The sequence below is a fragment of the Bubalus bubalis genome, chromosome 1, assembly GCF_019923935.1.
Source record: "Bubalus bubalis isolate 160015118507 breed Murrah chromosome 1, NDDB_SH_1, whole genome shotgun sequence".
NCBI lineage: Eukaryota > Metazoa > Chordata > Mammalia > Artiodactyla > Bovidae > Bubalus > Bubalus bubalis.
Window position 1 is genome coordinate 16,872,064 of NC_059157.1, and position 21,833 is coordinate 16,893,896.

Genomic DNA, 21,833 nt, shown 5'->3' on the forward strand with positions numbered 1-21,833 from the left:
AGCCTTAGGTTCACAAAGCTATAAACAGCAACAAAAGAGCTTTACTTTTTAAACAGATAATTTGACAGTTGTTGTTGTTGTTGTTGTTTTTAATCAGTGAAGAAGACTACTTCTAGACTAGGTAAACTATTAGGAAAAGAAGTCTTCAATAATAGAAGGTAGATGCCCTTCCTCTGCCTTGCAACTAGTCAGAGTAGACCTAACTGTGAAATAGAATCATGTAGAAAATATCACTAAACACTTGGTCTTCCAAATATTCATTCTACCCTGATGAGAAATTATATATTCCACTGACTTATATAGTGTGTTGATTTCACATGTCGTATTCAACCTGGACATTCAAAATTCTCTTCGAAAGCTTGTTATGTGCCAGGCTTCCTTGGTACCATTTCAAAGGATGGGGGCCTTAGGTTGGCTTTAATGCAATGGGCAATGCAGGAGTTAGTGTTACAAGACTGACTGAGTTGAATAACACTCAAGTCAAAGGCTTCATTTTTCAGGACCTTGTAAAGAAATGGGAGGGAAGAAGCGAGAATAAAGGGTTAATTTTAAGCCAGCAATCTTGGGCCTTGATTTTACAAGAAAAGTAAAGCACTGGGGAGGAAGCCCAAACTAAAAGCACCAGGCACAGGTAGGATTTGCTACAAGATCTAGTTAAGCCATGGAACTTTCATCTCTTAAGACTTTTACTTTGGGTCTTCTCATCATGATTTAGCAAGGTTGGTTCCACTCTTTTCTTGATCTTGGCTTTTCAAAATGCCTGTGATCACCTAGGTCAGGGGTCTCCAACCCCTGGGCCACAGACCGCTCTGATCCGTAGCCTGTTGGACACCAGGCCACACAGCACGAAGTGAATAGCTTCCTCTCTATTTCCAGCTGCTCCCCACACTTAGTGTGCCACTGCCTCCCATCACCCCCAGATGGGACCGTCTAGTTGCAGGAAAACAAGCTCAGGGCTCCCACTGATTTTGTATTATGGTGAGTTGTATAATTATTTCATTATATATCACCATGCAATAATAATAGAAATCAAGTGTCCAATAAATGTAATGCACTTGAATCTTCCCCAAACCATCCTCCCAACCCAGTCCATGGAAAAATTGTCTTCCACGAAACGGTCCCTGCTGTCAAAAAGGTTAGGAACCCCTGGCTTGAATTCTTCACAAGCTTGCCAACCCATGTAAATATCCAAGTCTCTGGTTGCCGATGATCTATCTCTAGACAGCCAGCATCTACTGTTCCAGGCACTGTGTTAGGTATACATGTAAAACAGCCTCTCTGCTTTGAAAGAGGACATGGTCTACTGAGGGGGGAATTTGGTTCACTGGAAGTTGTGACTAGGTGAAAATTTTTGTACAGAAGAATGCATGGCTTGCATTGAGTCAATAAAAGAGGAGCAATCTGGGAAAAGGGGGAAATTGTTATGGATGGATTCCCAGACAAGGACCCTCTATCTCCCCAGAGAAGGAGTAAGAAGCGTTTGTCAGCTTTCACTGTCATGGGCCTGAGTTTGATCTCTGGTTGGGGAACTAAGATCCCACAAGTCACGTGGTGCAGCCAAATACAAATTTAAAAATACAATAATGCAAAATTGACTCAAACCTCAATAAATTTGGATAGGAAATAAAGTGCATCACACTAAAATTTTTATCAAAGGGTAGAAAAAAGGAGATGGGAGTTTCTATAAAACCACACGTGCCCATGAAGGCAAGGATATATGAGAAACAACACCGTATGGTTTTGTAAGATATGTGAGTGATTGAAGGCTGCATCCAAAGTGATTTTAGGATCTAGCATTAAATAATATTGAATAAAACAGTAGAAGTAACTCACTGTCAACTGCCTCTCAATTGTGGTTAATTCAGGGAATAAATCTTGTCGAGTTCCTGAATCTATTTCCCATTTATCTAACACCTGCCACTCTCCCCTGCTGTCACAAAGAGAACAGGCTTTCAGCTAGCATACTTTAGCAGGCAACAGTGTCTTCTCAGAGCTTGATGACTTTGTTTCCTTTTTATTATATTTATTTTTACAGTTCTATTTTCATTATGGCAACTGATCACAGTTTTCCATTCACAGCATTGATACAATGTTTTATTGCAAATGATTTTATTTTTGTTAAAAATGCAATCAATTGAAAGAAAAACAATAAGCGAAAAATAATACGGGTGATCCATGAACATGGTAATCGTCGTGAAGTCGGTATAGCAATGATCAGAGTTTGATAAACACTGATGGGTTGTATTTGGAAGACAAAAAAGCAGAAGATGGGGTGAGGGGTGAGAGGAGGGGACGAGCTAGAAGAGTTTGACAGAAGCCAGCCTGGGAAGAGCCTCTCACGTCAGGCTGAGTTAAGCTGTGAGAGGAGCCGTGGAAGGAGAACGGCTCAACAGGGTTGGCAATTGGAAGCTTCTGGCAGAAGGCGAAGGATGCCCTAGGGGAGCGGAAGGAAGTAGATCAGTTCAGAGGTGAACAGAGCCCTGTGATGAGAGTGACCCAGAGAAGAGCAGCGGGGTTTGTGCAGAGAGGAGGACGTGTGTGTGACGAATCGGTGGTATGGTCACTGTTGTCATTGATTAGATGAGGAGGGAGAAGAGGACAAGGTTGCTGAGGTCCTGGCTTGCTCCATGGGGGACACGGGGCTCCCTTAACCAGGGGCAGGGTTATGCTCCCTTAGTTGCTCCTTTGCTTGCTAAATGACATGATTTTAACCCCGAGTGGAGCCCTAAGCCTCATGCGTTAACAGCTTAATGGGAAGGACCCCAGGTTCTTCCTCTCACAATCCTAGCTAGAGATCTAACTCCTCAGACAAACAGAGCCATCCATACTCCTAAGGTGGAGGGGAGTCAGCATTGCTTCAGGTCGTGAAAGAGTTTTTGGTCAAGCTAATGGGATGTCCTCTGACTCGGTCCAAAAATTTTCTGTGGTGTCTACAACAAATCAAGAAAGGTTTCCTAGTCTGATAAAATGACTTTAAATCCTAAACTCCATCATTTCTAAATTTTTGATCAAAATATGAAGACGCATGGCCCTATGACTCCAGAATTTGGAGTCAGAGCGATCAGAGATGGTCTAGGAACTAAGCAGCTATTAAGTGAGGGGTTTATTTTGAAAACAACAAAAAAAGGTTTTTCAGAAGGGAGGATGGGATCTTTGCAGGAAGCTTCTCACACAAGGGCAGAGTCATCTTATCATCAGCAGGAACCTGGGAACTGGGAATTGAGGAACTCAGAGCAAGTGGCTCTCACTCATAGCGTTTCCTCTCTTCCTGATCCATCATGGCAGAGAATCTAGGATCCAGGGGGGAAATTGCCTGTTTTGTTACTTTATTAGCTGCTAAAGTACATACCCATGAAGACTCATTCTCTGAAGAAGATGAAAAGTTCACTTTGGGTTCAACTGTGGGAAGCTGGAGGGGCTCTAGAAAACGACCCTGGCTTGAAGCCCCCAAGCCTGGGGAAGCACTCTAAGCACCTCACTTCAAGAGAAGGGCTCAAGGTCAGGCAAGAAAGAATCACCTGAGGAAAATCATGCAATCGAAAACAAGTGTTTGCTTAATTCTTGATTATTGCTAATAATGAACAGGATACAAAGCTTACATCTAGATTATTTCCTTAAAATTATAAGAAAACTTCCTCATATATTTTTTTTCATAGGGAGTCAGGATTATTTTCAATAGAATACATTTTAATTTAAAAGAAGGATTATATATGGGCAATGATTTTAGACTTTCTTGCCTTTAACAGTAGAACTATATTAACTATATCACAGATCTGATCATGGGTGTAATGACACCAAGTCACCCACCATCCTTGATGTAGGATGCAAATTTGAAGGGTGAAATCCAAAAGCTCAAGTCTATAAATTATTCATGGCTTCATACTCAGAATGAGAAAAAAAAAAGTATCCTGTAGTATATGCATAAAGAGTGACTAGAGCGTGAAGAATTTTGGGAGAGATAACGGAAGTGAGTGAGAACCATCCATAAATAATGTGGCTTCTTATATGCACACGACTTCATCTGGGAGCTGACTCCTCTAATTTTGTCACTGCAGATCTTTGCCTAGGTTACAGTTTTTTTTAAGGAAATGGACATCCAGAATGCAATTTAATGGTTGCATTTGAACATCCTGGGTGCAAATTAAGGCAAATGGGTATGTGTGGGTGTTATATCAACTTAGGATCCTTTTGTATTTATCAGCTGTTTGCAATGAAGCTTGAAGACAGTATTATGAAAACTCTACCAAGAGTTATGTTTCAGTAAATTTCCGTGAAATTATGAGACATTAATGCAATGTCATTAAAAATTAGAGACTTTACGGGAAGCAGTGTGGCTACACCAGAGGCACATAAATAAAAGAACTTATTGGAGCTACAACTTTATATCTTTTTAAGAAATAATGCTGCTCAACATACAGTTGTTATTAAAAACAGATTTGGCTATTGGTGCTAGATTGGAGAAATGATAAAATAAATTTGATCAGTTTGTGCCATATAGACTGTGTCATTTGGGACTGAAAAGTTTAGTTTCCAAAATAACCTGGAGGGGAAGGAGCAAATGGAAGGTAGCATTTGAATACTCACCATGTGCTTGACGTTTTCTAGCTTCCTCCAAGTGTTCAAATGTAATTCTCACTACGCTACAGCTTTGTAAAGTCATTTGAATTCCCGTGTTAGAGATCAGGAAATAATCTTGGAGGAGGAAACTGTCCAAATTCACAAAGTCACTAAGTGGTGGGGACAGCACTTTGACAGCAAAGGCCTTCCCCGTTGCACCATAGGATGCTACCAACATATTGAAGTTGTGAATTCATCTTCCTGGCCACACTTCATTTCCTTGGGAAGTGACTTTTAGGGAAAGAAGCATAGAGTTACTCAGCCAAGCAAATTGGGCTCCAGAGTAACTTGTGCTGAGCCAGAGGGGCTCATATTCTTTCAAGTAGAGACTTGGTTTTGCATGGAACTTGTACTGTGCACATGATGAAGGGCTGAGAATGAAAGAGTTGTTTGTGCTCGGCTCAGGGGAAGGGGAGGAATACAATTAGAAAACCTGGGAAAACATATTACCTCTGCAACTCACTAGATGAGTATCCTGAGGACAGTTTTTTTTTTTTTTTTTTTAACATTTCTGAGCCTCAGTTTTCCTGATGATTTCACCTACCAACACCCCAGGGTATTAGGAGAATAATAAAGAAATAAAGGATGTTGTAAGTCATAAAATAGCATAAAATGTTATTGTTTAATAGTTTCTCTGCACAAGAACAAACACATAAATCTATTAAAGATGTTTATGTTGACAAAGGTAATAATCCTCTAGCCTCTTTGACATGTTGTGGGGTGGGAAGAAGTGTTGTTTTTTTCATCAAATTCTATCCCCAAAAGTTCAGTTTGAAGGAAGAAGGTTAAGGAATGATCCTGGATGGAACTATTACTCTATATTCTGTCTCTTCCTTAGGATTCCTACAGTATTCCTCTTTAGGAATTACTGGTCTCCCTATCCTGATGTGTTTTAAAAGGATTAGGTAGATCATGATAGATTTTCTCCAGGTTAAAAAAAAAATCCCTTTTCCTGTCTCCCTGGTGGGTGATATTTGGGAGCTTGAAGTTCAAAACCAATAGCTCACTGAGAAGTCCAACAACTGTTATGTCAGGAGATTAATAGGGGCCACAGGTACACACAGAGGTGGGTCTGACTACTCTTTCCAAGGTTAACCTTTCTTAAAGGTTAAGAATACGGCAGCTTCCTAGAGCAGCAGAAAGGTTCTCTCATAAACGGAAAGCTTTTCTGTTTCTAAATTAATCTTTTGGAGCAAGAATTTCCATCAATTTATTTTATTCCATCCATTACAGAAAGAGCAAGTCAGAGTGCAAAGTGATACTACATGAGATCATCAAAAATTTCCACTCCATCCAGCATCCCAAACCTCTAGATTTCAGAATTGCCTCACATCACCCCAAATCTCTGACATTAAGTCTCTTTGTCATTTATCGTAAGGACGGAGAGCCAAGAAATCTAATGATGGGGAGGATATTAGGTTGGAAAGACAGACTGTTTGCTAGTTTGCAAAGCTGGCCTGTGCGACATTCAGGTGTCTACATGGTTAAAATAAATGGAGGATTGTAATCATTATCCAGATATTGAATGTGGACGTGAGTGAATCTTTGCTGTCTCCACACCACCCTCCATCACCCATGCTTCTGTCTCCAATATCAATGTATCTTAAGGAGGGCATGGCAACCCACTCCTGTATTCTTGCCTGAAGAATCCCATGGACAGAGGAGCCTAGAAGGCTACAGTGCAAAGTGTCCCAAAGGGTCAGACATGACTGAAGTGACTGAGCATGCAAGGACTCAGTTATAACCCAAATGTCTAAGACAGCTGCCTGTAATTTTCAATTCTGGGGATGGACCAAGCCTTAGTTGTAAGCTGAATACAAAGGGAAGTGTCTTCACCTTTAATTTTTAAGTATTCTGTGCACTCCTTGATTTGCTCAATGGCTGCATGCGTGGATTGGACACGTGAGTGAATGTCATGACTTTAGGAGAGTGTGTTAAGAATTTGTAAGTGCTTGTGTGTGTGTGTGTATTTGTGTGCGTATCAATGTTAACACAAATATGAGGATTCTGAATAGCTTAAAAACTTTAGTAATACCAATAGAAAAAAACTAGCACAAAGGCCCCTCCTTGAATCTCCTAGACATCCAGATGGCTTTGGAAATGATGCTAGTGGATCTTTCACTAGGTAATAGGAATTGCACACAGATACGGAGGTGAGAAGACTCAGGGTACCCTCAGACTCCAAAGGAGGCCGATGGTCACCCCAAAGAACTGCTGACCTCAACTGCATACACTTTGGAAGTCCCAACCCTATTTGGAATAATGAGTAAGATGCTTGAAATATACAAAAAGTATCACTCATGCAAATATCTATTTGCTAAAATATGGCTTTTGTTGAGGCTAATTTCAAGAAGAGAAGGAATATCCTCACTCCTATGACTGAGTCTTAGAATGCAGGACATTTCTCATGCCTAGGTCCTTCCCTGAGCAGTAAGATGGACACTGAGCTTGATTTACTGATAGAATGAGGAGGAAAGAACCCAATTTAGCCTTATTTCCTCTTAGAACTGCGAATCGCTCAATCATAGACCAGATGGAGAAAGCACACTTACTTAAGCTCTAGGAGAGCTTAGCAGGGCCCAGTTCTGACTGGCTGCCTTTGAGCCGTGGTGGCCACTGGATCCTTTGGACCACGGTAACATGTTTCCGTCTCACGACTGAATGGGTTTCCATACTGACATTTCCATGAGTTGGAAGAAATTACATGCTGTCTCTACAGAACATGGTGACAATCGGGATCCAGGCAATCAGGCCCTATGATGTCCTGTCTACGCTCTCACGTAAAAAAGTCATATTGCTTGGTTGTGGTTCCTTCAACAAGGAACACAGTGGTAAGCAGAACCGACAGGCAGGAGATGATGTGCGGACAGGCAGGGTGGCAAAAGCAATGGACAGACAAGATGAACACGGGATCCATCAAACAGGTCCTGAATTAGCACGGCCATCAGCAAAAGGCAAGGTGCTGGTCCAACAGACTGGGCCCTTCGTCTGCTGACCCACACTCCCAGATCTCCGCAGAGTAGCATCTTTATTGCAGTATGTCTTTCATGGAAAATGGACAAAACTTTAAATAAATCACAATTACTTATTGCTTAGTATTTTGGATAATAAATTCTTTAGTTTATCAGTACCTCACGGCCTTCAAATGTGCATTCTTCAAATAGATTCAGTTACATATACATTCTTTCTCCTGAACAATAAATTATTCTTAAAAAAAAAAAGCAAAAGGAAAAGATACATAACTTTAAAGCAAAGAAAAACCAAAAAACATATATTTTTGACATTTATCTTAAACTTATATGAAAACAACTCTATGTTAGATGTTTAAATATAAATAATAAAGGACATTATGTTATTTACAATGTTACACAGTAAGTTAAGAGAGTTAAAAAAAAAGAAACTGACATGAACTCATAAAGACAGTAAATGATTTAGGAACACATCCAAGTAATGTACAATGTGTATTTACAAAAGAATATATAATAGAACTTGTGATATGTGGCCATTTCCTTTTGTCTGCATTTCTCTGCAATGTTTCATGGGCCTTTGTGGATAGACATCTTTGTGGCTGGTGGGACGCAGCCAGGACTAAAAAAACTAGGTATTTTATATTTTTACCAATGTGGGCCATATACCTTTCAACCCAGGCTAAAAAAAAAAAAAAAAAAGTTACAGAGCAAATGACCCTGGATAAACTCTATCATGACAGTCACACTTAAGGAAAATATGGCATATTGGTCTTTGGGACACATTCACAAATTCCCAGGCAGAGTGCCATTTTGTAGAAAGCAGGAGACTGTCCAGACACTCTCAGAAATAAAAGTCCTACCAGGCAAGGAGGGAGAGCAGGATGTAAAAGGAACCCGGAGTAAGAAAAAGGCATTTTTCATATTCTACGCTCCCCTGCATCTTCCTCAATGGGACATGATCTCAGACCCAGGAAACAAAGTCACTGTCAAACGTCTCAGCAATTTCCACCATCTGAAGACCCAGAGAGGCTTCCCTGAGGCTGGGAATGTTGGTTCACATGCTTTCTTTGCATCGCCACTGCACTTCTGAGTTTATAAACAGGGATGGTGGCATTTGAACATCCCAGAGATGCCCCTGTGGACACAAATCTGGTGGCCACAGCAGGGAGCCCCGAGTAGCCTGCTGGCCTTTCCTATGAAGGAAATCTATCATTCTATGGACAGAAAGCCTGTCCTAACTGATATATGTCACCTTGATGAGTGACCAGAACCAAGTTGGCAAGAAAACTTCCTCTTGTCCTCAATTGTCATCTATTTTTGCAATCTGAAAATTGACAGAGATTTTTAATACTGAGGAACATGTTGTTTCTTGCCCTCGATCAAAGATTTTATTTATTCCTGAAATTCTCCAGAACAAGACTCCCATGCCTGAAGAATTTGAAACTAAAATTCTAGAGCTTTAATTATGGTAGGATTTTTTTTTTTTAATTGAAATAGTCTAAGAAGGAGTCCAGGTCTTCAAAGGCAATTGAGAATAATTTGGAGAACTTCTTGGGGTTGACTCTATTCTTTCCTCTCTGTGAGCTTACTGATTTTACAGAATTGGGAAATCAGTGCAACTTGGGGAGTTGTCAAGGGCTCCTTTGGAAAGGTGAACAAGCACACGAGGACACTTCTGAGCACAGAGAAAGTGGCATGGAAGCATGAAGGACGCTTGGGATACGAAATGCCAAGGGCCCATAGATGCTCTCTGTGAACTGTAGAAACACTTAGGAGCTCAATGACATGATTCATGCTCAGCCTGCACTTTTCTTCTAAGATCTCTTTGCATGTCCCTTCTTCCTTTGGATTTTAACATAGAGATGTGGTGAGGAAATAGACTCCATTTACTTGCAATCAACAGAGTCACTCTCCTTAAATTCATGGCTGGTATTTTGAACCCCCTGCTAACCTATTTCCCCATTTTGTCCCATGGCTCCTAGGAGGCCGCTTGGAACCGAAGTAAACCTCCAGCCCAATGTGACAGACATGGGACTACAATATTTTATAAAATTCTCTTCTTTTCCTGGATTAGCAGTTATTTCAAGTATTTCTACCTATAGACCTTCCTTGGATTGCTTACCACAAGAGAACGTGCCAAAGGTGGACCCATCTTAATCCTATTTTTGTTGACAGTAAAGCAAAAAGTAAGAAAGGGGGAAAATGGATGATACAGCTGCCAACGGAGAGGTTAGCACACGTGGGGGTCATTTCTGCAAGGAAAGGTGCAATCTTTCAGAGACTACTGCTGTTTCTTGATTCATCCTCGTTCATGGGAGGTTCTTCCTAATCACAAATTACATGCACACAGGCCATTCCTGACAAAAATGTTCATGCATAGTACGATCTAATCAAGGTGAGATTGAAAAACAAGAAAAGAATAATGCGGACAAAGGAATGGGCAAAAAAAACTTAAAAAATGACACACCGGGTCACATGGCCACTCTTCCCCTGTGTCTTCCACATGTTTCCTCCTCTAGACAATCTACGGCAGAACTAGTCCTCTATAATGATGTCACCGCCATATACAACAGGCACACTTCATTCCAGAAGTATTCCAGACAAATTGCTGAGTGTGCTGTTGAAGCTGGGGGTTTTTGTGCCATAACATGTCTGTCCTTGAGCCGAGAAGACACAACCAATCACTAGCTCCCAAATCAGTGAAAAAACACAAGTCAAGAATGATTGCACCTTTTCCAGCCATGGTTTGCTCTTCAATTAGATGAGCCACTGTATCATTCCCCCAGAGACAGAAAGTAAAAGCGAGTCCTCAGCTTAGGGCTGGACCTCACCCTGATCGCTAGCCAGCATCCACTTTGCGTGCTAGCCCCAAAACTTGTTTTTTTTCTTTTGTTGAGAAAAATCAATCTGCATAAAGTAAATGGTAGCTTCTTTTAAGTCAGAGCGAGCTGTCTTCTGATGAATAATATAGTTTTTGAAAAAAATCACAATATTACTTTCTTCCTAATATGTAACATGACTTAATGCAGTTTCCTGCTGTAATTAATAGTAGCATGCTGCTGGATCTACTATTATCTCAGAGCCCAGTGAAGCAAACCTTTGGCTGGCAGAGTAGACACAACTCATTTCACATACGGAAAGCAAAAGAAAAATCTCATACAGAGGGGGAGTATTGGATGGATGCGCCATTACAAGACATCCTGATTGAGTACTACTCGAAGCAAACAGAGAGACAGGTGCAAATCTTGTAAATCATACATCCAGTCAACATCATAATGCAATGCACGAGAAGCCAGCAAAAAACAGAATATTATGGGGTGGAGGGTTGCTGAAATACTGTGAAAAAGCAGTCACGGAATGATACAAAACTTGCTCTGGACATAACATAACATAAAGGCACCATTGATATCTTTCTCGTTTGGAAATACTGTAAAAAAATTGCTACATATGGCACATAACACATTTGTACATACATATATTTAATTTATAAAAGTTTTTTTTTTCCTGTTTTCTATTTGCAGAACTGCTAAAATAAAATAAATTGTTTAATTTAAGGTGGAATACTTTATTATATAAAATAAAGTTTTACAGGTGAATCTATGGGTGTATTTCGGTTTTAGACAGCGATAGGGTCTTGGTTAGCGATTACACCGGAGAGCCTGGCCTGCAATTCTTCCTGCGGAGAGAAGCGGCCTGTTGGGTTAGTCCTGCTGTCGACCAGGCGGAAGGCAGGGGCCGCCTCGAGACTGGCTGCCAGGGGGTTCTGTATGGCCAGGAAAGGCGTATCTTCTCCTACTCTTTCATCCTCTGTTTCGCTCTCTGAGTTACTGCTGTCAACGCCTGTGTTGTTGTCCATTTCCAACCTGTGGGCAATGTGACCATTGGGCTTGGTTCTTTTGGCCCGCCGGCTGCTGTTGGTGAGTTTCTTAACCGGCTCTTGAGCTGGTTCGTACTCCTGGGTCGTTTCATATTCCTCATCCTCCACTATCCTCAAGGGGCTGGGGGGCAGGCTGTTGCTCTCATGCGCGGGGTTGCAGTGGAACGAGTTGAATTGCTGTGCGTGGTGGTCATACTTCTCCCGCAGCCGTGGTGGCGTCACAAGAAGCAGGGGTCTCTCCTCTTCCACGAAGGGACTGACTGCCATGGAGGGCATGGAGACCGTCGTGCTGGACACGGGCGGGGACATTTCCGAAGGGGGTGACTTGGGGGAGCTTGGCGTGTGGAAATCTACAGGTGACATACGAGCCGGGGTGGTCATTGCTGATACATACCTGTGTGAGCACAGAAGACCCCAGCGTAAGTGCGGTACAATGAGAGAGGCAGAGAGTGAGGGGTGGGGGGGTCAGGGGGCAGAGGTCATTCTCTTATCATCAGATATCATCATCAGACAACAGAGTAATTCTCTTCATTGTAGGCATCTCAGGTTTTACACTAGGACATTTGGAATCTCCAATTAGGTGGTCAAGAGTCTCCTCACAGGAGTGCATGCAAAGATCAGCTAAATTGCCTGGCTTAGCAAAGCGTTTGAGATTTGTTTCCATCTCATCGTGATTTTCTTTTTTTTTTAAATCATGATTTTCAATAAAAGCATGTGAGTTAAGACAAGAGGGCACAGGGTCCTGGAAACCTCTCAGTTTGTAAGGACCAAGGCTCGGGGATTTGGAAGGGGAAGAAGTATTACTTAAATACTATACCTTCCTAAAGGCCAAGGGGTCTTAGAGAATGAAGCCCAAATGGGGAATGGAAGAAGCTCTAAGATGAGTTGCGGAAAGCTGGATCTGCATGCATTTGGATCTGTGGGCCTTGTTTCTCCTTAGCTCAGCTATAAGGTTATGTCTTATGAAAAAAAAAGAGCATAGTAACTTAGATTTATTCCTGAAAACAGCGTAACACATTTGTGCGCTTTTAACTTTTCCATGAAATGCGACTTCTTAACATTCCATTTGCAACTCTATATCCCACTGACCATGACATTCAAAGATAGCTGACGCTTGGCTTCATCGTTACGTCCAATCCCTGGTCTACCTCTCTTCCAAAACCCACTGCTGTATCCAGCTCTGGCTTATCTTTTCTGACTGCTCAAAGGTGGGCTGTACCGTGTCACCTTATGTTGCGCTATGTTTGATAACGCTCAGGAAATCTCGTTGTCAAGACATCGAGTGCACTGTTTTTACCATACCGTGCTTTCTTCCCCCAAAACAAGAAGACCTTACGTGGCACTGAGAAAGACGTGGCTTATTCAGAGTCACATTTCTCAGCTTAGATAAAAATGTCACCAATGCGTAGCACTAAAGGACTCTTTCCTTCACGTTGGCATTTGCAGAGTCTAATTTGACATGACCTGTGATGACACAGGACACCGTCTTCTCATCTCCAGCTAACAGGAACAAGAAACCTATTAACCCTCCTGCTTGCCATCCATGATTCTGAGTCATACAGATGTGAGATCTGACTGTGTCTAAAATGGGACAGTGTTTCCAGATGGAAATATCTGGGGCTCGAGTCTCCAGACTTATTATTTTGGGGATACTTAAATTAAGCTCTCTGAGAAATGCTAATCCAGATTCAACCAAACCATAGCACGGCTTCATTGTTTTTCTCCAGGATGCTAGGTACATTCTGATGGCCTAAATAATACCTGGGGTATAAAAGGAAGCCTATCCCAGCAGGAAAATGTCAACCTTTAAAGATAAACATCACCTGTGGTGATGGAGAAAGAATTTATCCCTATCTTCTTTCTCAAGTTTCTAAAAGGATTGAATCGGAACAGGCTTAATACATATACACTTACATGAATTTAAGGCTGATGTTTTAAACCAGCTTTGGACCAAGCTTACTTTTTCATAGATGAGTCAGAGCAACCACTAATTCCATAAAATTCTGAAAAGCCATTTTGGAGTAAAGGCCCTTGAAAAAGTAATAAGCAGGCTCTAAGTGACCTGCAGGCTCCAAACTGGTAATCCTTTGCTGTATGAGTGAAGGAGTGTACCCAAATCATCTCCACCCATGAAGACCAAGTAAGTATGACTTCAACATTATGTAAACCTTTTAGCAAGTGGCCAGAGATTGGACTGAGAAAACAATAAGTAAACCAAGAAACAGACAAAACCCTGCTGGATTTGAAAACAAATGAGTAACAGCTTCTTGATGGACTAGGAATGCTGGTTGGGTATAATTTTCTCCCCCACTTTAGGTGAGAATGGATCGGGAGAATCTATGAATTCAGTAATGCTATTAAGCATCTCTTTCAGGTTACTCTCTTCTGATCTTTATTTTACATTTGTCTTGACTTCCCCCACCCAACCCAATAGCCCCAGAAGAAAGCCAACACATTCTGGAATAAAAGCCATATCAAAGGCAATATCTGCTTTGAAAACCTCCTGTGAACACTGTGAGCCGCAGTGGACAGGAGATTGATGGATGCATTCCTTGCTGGAATTTCACAAAGGGATACGGTCTGGTGGAACGCAAGCCATCCCCATGACAGTTGGCAAGGTCACAGCCCTTGATCTGATTTAACTGAGGCTGGAAGGTAAGAAAGGGTTAGCTCATGAGAACAGGAGGCCAGCTTGACCAGACTTTGGATAACTGGCCACTTAGGATTCTAGAAGGGTCCTGATCGATCACGGAGGCCAGTGTTCTCAAGTTCCAGTTGAGGAAACTGAGACTCCCCCAGAGGGTCTGAGCCTAAGGTCAAAGCTGGGAACTGCAAGACTGCTGCACCTTCCACATCAAATCATTCAGCTCTTTTAAGAGTCTGTTGCCTGTCAGCCATTGGGATGATGCAAGAAGCTCAGAAGAAATGAGTTCAGTCAAACCAAAAGATGCCTTCATCAACTAGGATCACTCCTAGACCAGGCAACTGGAACCCCTTATTCTCATGAGAGCAGCTTCCTTAGGTGGGAGAGCAGGTGCTCACGGGGATTCTCTTACTGGGGTGCTTTCTTCTCTGCAGTAGCTTTGCCCTTCGGTTTTACCTTTCACTATGAGGAGAGTCTCGGTAGGAGTCAGGGGTTTCTCTGGCATGCCTGAGGAAGCTGTTACATTCACGAGGGCCTCCCAAGCCATTGAGACGTCCTCTCGGGCCCCCAGTGGGGCTGCTGTGCCTACTGTTTTCTACGGATGACATCACGATGACAGAGTGGCTTTCTGAAATGATGCTTTCAGTGTGTCCATTGCTCCAGCTACAGGGGGAGTGTGAGAGGCAGAGACAGAGAGGGAGATTTTTAATTCTATGCACACATGGACATGAAAGGGAGGGAAGTGACAAATCTTGCAAATGACTGATGTTTCACGCTGGCATTACTTGTCTCAGAACAGGACTGTCGATTAAGATGCTTGTGATGCATAGGATAGTGATTTAGTTAGCTTTGCAAGGATACACTTTATTTACATGTTCACCCATTCAACACACATTAAACAAATGCCATTTTGTACTAAATATTTTTAGAGTCTCTGTTCTTGAGCGTCTTAGATTAAGGATACCCTGGTCTTACGTGCTCCATTTGGAAGTCTAGTGTTGCCCTTGGCAGTACGCACTCAGATATCACCAGAGCGTTTGAGAGTTTGAGGTTCAGCTAGGTAACCAGTTTTCATGTGCTATTCCAGGGCAATCCAACTACTGGAAGAAGTCAACTTGTAAGTGTTATATAGTATCTTAGACAAACTCTTTCCAGTACAGCAATTCATTGGAAAAGACCCTGCTGCTACAGAAGACTGAAGGCAAAAGGAGAAGGGGGTGCCAGAGGATGAGATGGTAAGATAGCGGCACTGACTAAATGGACATGAATTTGAGCAAACTCTGGGAGACAGTGGAGGACAGAGGAGCCTGGCGGGCTATCGTCCATGGGGTCACAAAGAGTTGGACAGGACTTAGTGACTGAATAACAATAACAGCAACTCTGCAAATGGTCAGGCATGAAAAAAGACAATCTCTAAAATGGGGAATAACACTACTGTAAGGTGGGTATTATTTCCCCTTGTTTTGGTGACAGAAAAGTTGAGGGTCAAATTCAAATAGCAATTAGTGGCAGAGTCAATTGGATGTTCAAAGCCTGTTTTTGTTCCAAATCATACACACTTTAGTACCGCCCTGCGTTATAAGTACCTCCTGTTCCTTTCGTAGGCAGGGAGAACAAAAGGGAACGTGTAAATATTCGTTCTTGGAGAAATGTCACCAGCTTTTTGTTCTCATACCTGTGACTGGGAGTCTGAGTGACAGTAGTGGAATGATGAGCTGTCGAAGTGTAGTGACTGGTGGAAAAAGACGTCTCCGCCTCTCTCTCAACAATATGCTCGCTAGAGATGACATTTTTAGATACGTATTGCTGGATAAACAAAGAGACACAACTTGAAGATTTAGGGAAGTCAAAATTCTAACAATGTCACATACACACACAAATCTACTCTTCTAATACACATGCTGCATAATAAGCTCTATTTCTCCAGTGGCCATATGGCAAAGCCTATCCTGGTTAGTATGATCGTTAAATTAGATAAATAGAATTCATGAAATTCTCTTTGGATATACACGCACAATATAGGTCCTACCATAACAACTACATTTGATCAGAGAAGACCTGTTTCTTCTCTTTCGTTTCCAACTGATAACATGACTAGAATTCAGTACAAACACCTTCACAGTACTTACTTTGTAAGCTGTTGCAAGCACAGAAATTGTCTTATTTTAAATTTTAAGTCATTAGAAGAATTTTTAAAATAATCTCTATGTTTTGAATCTACATTTCTCTTTCGATTTCCCAGCATCCATGTTGCTCTAATGGTATCATTGAAATTTTTACCTCGTTGTCCATGGTAAGACTAACAAGCCTACTGAGAGATGTGAAGAATTTATAACAGTGGCCAATGTTATAAACCTTAACAAGCCATACAATAGATAGAGGGTCTTATATTTGGTACAAGTAGATTCTACTTTATTTTTCACCACTGAATCACAGCAGTTATTACCACCTTTATTAGTAAGAGAGGGACATTTTAAAATTTTCTTTTAAACACTGTTAGTATTTACACCAAATTGAGTTAAGTAATGGGAAAAGACATGCATAGGAATAGTCTTAAATGAAATAGGACATTTGATGATCTGATAGGTTATGGGCCCTAAAAGAAACTGATATATTCATGGAAACAAAAACAATACAATCTGAATTATACTTGAAACTCTGGCTGGTTATCTTAACCATAGAAAGGTTTATTCCATGTGGATCTTTGCTTTAAGGTAAAGATGGTGTTGTCATATGTAATGAGCTATTTTAGTCTGTGTAACAAATGACTCTTGTTCCCTGGAAGGCAATGTAAGCTCAGTGAATCTAATGAAAATAATATTTAACAATTATACAACACTCACCAACTGCCACTGGGCTAATGGATTATGTGGATTATTTTCTTAATGCCCACTGGAACTTTCTGAAGTAGGTATTATTTTTATGATGAAGAAATAGGGGTTAGAAAAGTTAAAGCTCACAGTCATGTAGCTTGAGCCATGATCAGAATTCAGGCAGTCATTCTGCCTCCTCTATATTATAACATACAATGTGACAGACTATAGGTATGTCAACAGAGAATGTACTTAGCAACTGTGCAGAACATTCTAATGAACACACTGGTAGGGGGAGGAAAAGATGTTACTTCATCCTTTCCTTAACTACTTCATCCTTAACTACTTCACTGGTAGTGAAGGATGTTAATTTATCAGCACCTAACAGTCTTCTGACTTCCTGGTGGTTGAACTACCAGCAACCCTGAACTTGGGTCTTTTGATATATTTGCTCCACACAAAATTCATCTTTGACTTTAAGATTGAAAATGGTACTGTCATATACTCTTCCAGCTCTGCTTATAAAAAGCCAATCATCTAAGGGAAATGAAAACAAAACAAGAATGATGGTGATGTAGGAAGAGTAATACTCCAGAAACCAGGAAAGCTGAGTTCCGTTCTGCCTTGGCTCTTATAGTAAGTCCCCTCCCTACATTAAGAACCTTCAAGTTGCAAACTTTCAAAAGGATGTGAACGGATTATAAACCTATTATAGTACTATATAGCCGGTTGTGTTAGTTGGGTATGTAGGCTAACTTTGTTGGACTTACCAACAAATTGGATTTACAAATAAGAACTTGTTCGCATGGAACTTATTCATATGTAAAGGACTTACCCTATCTGTAAAAAAACCAGGGGAAGCTTTGGAAGATGCTATCTAAAGATTCTCTGAATCTAATATTTAATGACTTCATTATATTTAAAAGCTAGATGATTGGTAAATTTTAAAAATACATCTTTGAATGGTGAAGGATATATTTCCTCCAAAGGGTTTGGTATCTTGTAGAAAGAGTCAAGGAATCAGAAAGTATTAAATTCTTCTCTTTTGGCTACTGAGAAGCAAGTCTGGTAATGCCCTTAACATTTTCCATGGCCTAATATCTCCCTTCTCAGAATCAGTAAATCATCAGGCACCTCAAAATGCCTCTAATTAAAAAAAAAAAGGATTCTAGAGCCTTTAGCTCAGTTATCAGTGCTAATTAGTTAGATAGACTCAAGCAGCTTTCATTTCCCAAGTATAAAAAAATAAAACATTTCCTTCTGATTCTTGTATCATGAGTTTTATTATTTTCTTTGTGTTTTTTTCTCTGCTCTTTCTTCCGGTTATGGCTTCCTTACAGAACAAACGCAACATTATTATTCCGACCCGTTAATGAACACTTTATAAGAGGAAATGTGCTGGTTTTACAGTCACCAAATCCACTTTAAAAAATGTTCCCATTATTTTCTCTTGGCGAAACCTTGGCTTCCTGGAAGCCCTGGTGATTAATGGCAGCAGCTAAGAGCCTAAGAGCTTTAGAAAATAAACTTCAAGGTGCCTGAACAAGGAGAGATGCTGAACTTTCCCACTGGGCAGAGTCAACATACATTCACCAGCTGCACGTTCTCGGGGGGTGGATTGGGGTGGTGGGGCCCGTTGGCTACATTCATCATGGTGTTTCTTTCAGACCGAAGGCTCTGCCGAAGCCGGTCATGAAGCTTTTTCCGTTGTTTCCTGGATAGGGAAAAATGGAGCACTGATTTATTTTTTTTCTAATTATTTACATTTTTCAGTACAGTCAGTTCTTTCTTCTACCAACACAACACTGAAGGCAGTGGATTCGTGGGGAGAGAGAGAGAGAGAGGGCATGCCACCCCATCTCAGAAGTGGAATCATCTGTTCTTAGCAAACAGATTGAAGAAGCCGGTGGGATTCTTACAGAAATGGAACTGGACTGCTGAGAGATAAGGAAAAAACAGAGGAGAAGACGAGATAAGTCAAGTTGAGATTTGGCTAAAACTCAGCCTTTCATAATCACTCCATCTTTGCCCAAGTCTTACAGATGGTTGTGTGTCTTAGGTTACAATTCATGCTGTGCAATTGATAAAGCTGATTTCATTTATAGTTTTGCCTGTCTGTGTGTCTTTGAAGAAAATGGAGTTACTTTTGAATCTGTGTATCATAGTGTGTGTATGTGAGTGAAAATGTGTACATCTTTTGCCAGAAGATTTTGGCACAATTATAATATGATCCTATTCTAGTACATTTTTGTATAACTAGGTAATGAATATTCAAATATTGAGACTGAATCTAGTAAAACTCATAAGATGGATTCCATGAAGGTTTATTTTTCTCTGTCGCTTGCTCAATTCTGGCAACACGCTACATCCCAGGACATTAAAGAAATGCCATCCATGTCCTTGTTTCTATGGCATAAATGCAAATTGTCTGTGTTCCTCAATTGAGATCACAATAATATTCCCATGACTAGTTTTGGCATGAGAATTTATGTGATGAAACGACAAAATAAAATAAAACTGTGAATAGCATTATTTCAAAGTAGAAATTTTACATATGATACAAAAGTGAAAGGAATTCATATCATATAATCATATTTGTTAACAAGGACCCAGCTTCAACAGCCAACAAAGTGAACACAAATCTATTTTCATGTTTTCTCTTTTATTCTTTCAAAGCAAGTTTTGCTTGCTTCTCCTCCCATGAGAGTCCTTTTGTAAATCTCACACTGTGGGAGAATTTGAACTGGATGCAACTGACTGGATGCAACTGAAAACTCCATCATGGTTTTTAAAAATGCTTGCCTTTCAAACGCCACCAAACGCCTCCATTGTCCCCTATGTCTGAGTGCAGATTGGATGTGTCTTCAGAATTGAGATGACAAGCTCACTTGTGGTACCCACCACACTCCTTTCAGGAGGGATCCACATCCACAGACACCCGCGTGGGTCCCTATGTAACCCTGTCCCTCCAACCCTTTTCTTGGGTCATGGGACTGTGGTCAATGAGCAAAAGTCTTCTGAACATTTTCACACAAATAGGCAAAGCTTCTTAATGCCTGTGGTTAGGAAGGTCCTTGAATGGGTTATTCAGGACCAAAAATAAGGAGGAAATCCCCCTGCCCTTCTAATCTTCCAGGACAAGGCTGTGGAGCCTGGTTTCTGCCAAGCCTTTGCCGCCCAGGCTGCCTGTGAGCTCAGGGGGAAGGAGGCCGGGGAGGTGTTTACTTGGTTTTGCAGTAGGCCACCACACACATGATGCCAACCACGAGCAGCGCGATGCAAATGCCGGTAATGGTGAGCACTCTCTTCTGGTAGAGCTCCTCCGCTTCTGGAAAGGGATGAGAACAGACGTCAGCGAAGCTAGGTCCCTGACCCTCACCCGGACTTACAACTGAAGAGTTGGCATGCTGCATTGTCCATGTTCACAAGAAAATACACACGGGACAATTCATTCCTTCGGCAGATAAGACTTAAGGTGCAGCACGCTCTGCACCACATTTTGAGCATAAAGCTGCAAAGCCCATTGGAGGGCCATTTATAATTTAAAAACTACGATCTATTCAATGACTTTAATGTTAAGCCATAGATGCGTACTAAACTGACAAACCATAAACATTAATGGTAAAATAACGATTTTGGTTAAAATTGTAGATTTTATTAAAAAAAAATCTCTTGCAAAGACAACAGGAATTGATGCCAATAAAAGGAGCTGGCATCGGCACCACTGGGACCCTCCCCTTCCCCCTTCTTCCCAGCCTCCTGTCCCCTCCCCTCCCCCATCCCAAGCCTTTTTTTATTTCCCAGCTAGGTCCTATTCCCGTGGTCTTTACAAAGAACCACTTTTAACTTAAAACAAAAAAAGAAAAGAAAACTCAAAGACATTTGCAAACATGAGCTTGACTTGTAGTTAGAAACAAAACTGAGGCAGGATTCCTATGATTTAATAGGAAAACAGGGACAGAAGCAGCTGGACATGGAGTAGCTCGGCACTGTATCAGAGAAACTCCAGTAAGATGGATGGGATAGTCCTGGGCCACGAGGAAGACTTGTCCTTTGAAGAACAATTATTATGACTTCACCAGTTGTACTTAGAGATCTAGTTTATGACACTACAAAACCACTGGCACAAATGATATAAGATTTGGAATAGATTGTACCTTCCTGCATTGGACAAGTTGGAAAATTAGCTAATGTCGGTTGCACCATGGAGGTGGGATGTTTAGAAATTTCAGATGAAGGTACTACTATACTCCTACTGCAACCAGTTTCTGATTCATGGAAGGTTTTCGATTTGCAAATCGGCTTTGGAGGGGGATAAATTGCTTATAGAATGGTAGTCAGGTTCTTAGTAAGATTGGCTGATTTAATGGTGAACCTGATCCTCTTAGGAACGAAGCTTCCAACCAGTCTAGTCACACTCACTGGAAAATATTCACAAGTTCAGTGAGAAAGAGAAATTAACCAATGCATAATAAGCAGTCTAAGCTGCATTTGCTATTCTGATTAACAAGCTGGTCAAGAACTGGGAAACATTTTGCCAATGAAGGTCTCGTATCTGGATATCAACATGGGGCCTTATAGAACAATTTCAATTTACATTCTCTGTCTCAGCAGCCACAGTTTTTTTTCTTTTTCCCTCTACTGATAGAGGGCAAGTTGCCGGAAGTCTTCTTGAAATGAAAAAAGGTGCAATGCCATTTCTATGATACAGCAGACTTTATCATTAAACAAAAACATTTCCTACAAGCCAAGCCCATGGTAATCAAATTCCAGTTAACAGGTCAGGAACATTGTCAAATCAAATTAATAAGATCACTGATTATTAACAGGAAGAGGAGGAGGAGAAAATAGTCAGTGGGTAAAAAAAAGACCAGAATGCTGCAGAGATTATACGAAAACAAACAGAAAGGTTT

General features: G+C 41.0%; 1 protein-coding gene across 14 annotated transcripts in view; it reads right to left on the minus strand.

Moving 5' to 3' along the window:
• Positions 1 to 932: 932 nt before the first annotated feature.
• The window catches only part of NRG1 (neuregulin 1), a 240,744-nt gene continuing 219,843 nt past the window's right edge, over positions 933 to 21,833 (minus strand). For 4 of the 14 annotated variants that reach the window (XM_025268026.2, XM_025267459.2, XM_025266579.3 and 1 more), the window contains 6 exons: positions 20,146 to 20,248; positions 18,508 to 18,634; positions 15,783 to 15,913; positions 14,564 to 14,770; positions 12,281 to 12,422; positions 11,721 to 11,857 (listed from right to left, as the gene is read on the minus strand). In XM_025268026.2, coding sequence (XP_025123811.1) covers positions 12,302 to 12,422; positions 14,564 to 14,770; positions 15,783 to 15,913; positions 18,508 to 18,634; positions 20,146 to 20,248 — 689 coding nt within the window. In that variant the 3' untranslated portion in view covers positions 11,721 to 11,857; positions 12,281 to 12,301. Of the gene's footprint in view, positions 11,858 to 12,280; positions 12,423 to 14,563; positions 14,771 to 15,782; positions 15,914 to 18,507; positions 18,635 to 20,145; positions 20,249 to 21,833 lie in introns of all 14 variants that reach the window. The other 10 variants (XM_006076212.4, XM_025269312.3, XM_025268889.3 and 7 more) reach the window with 8 other exon arrangements.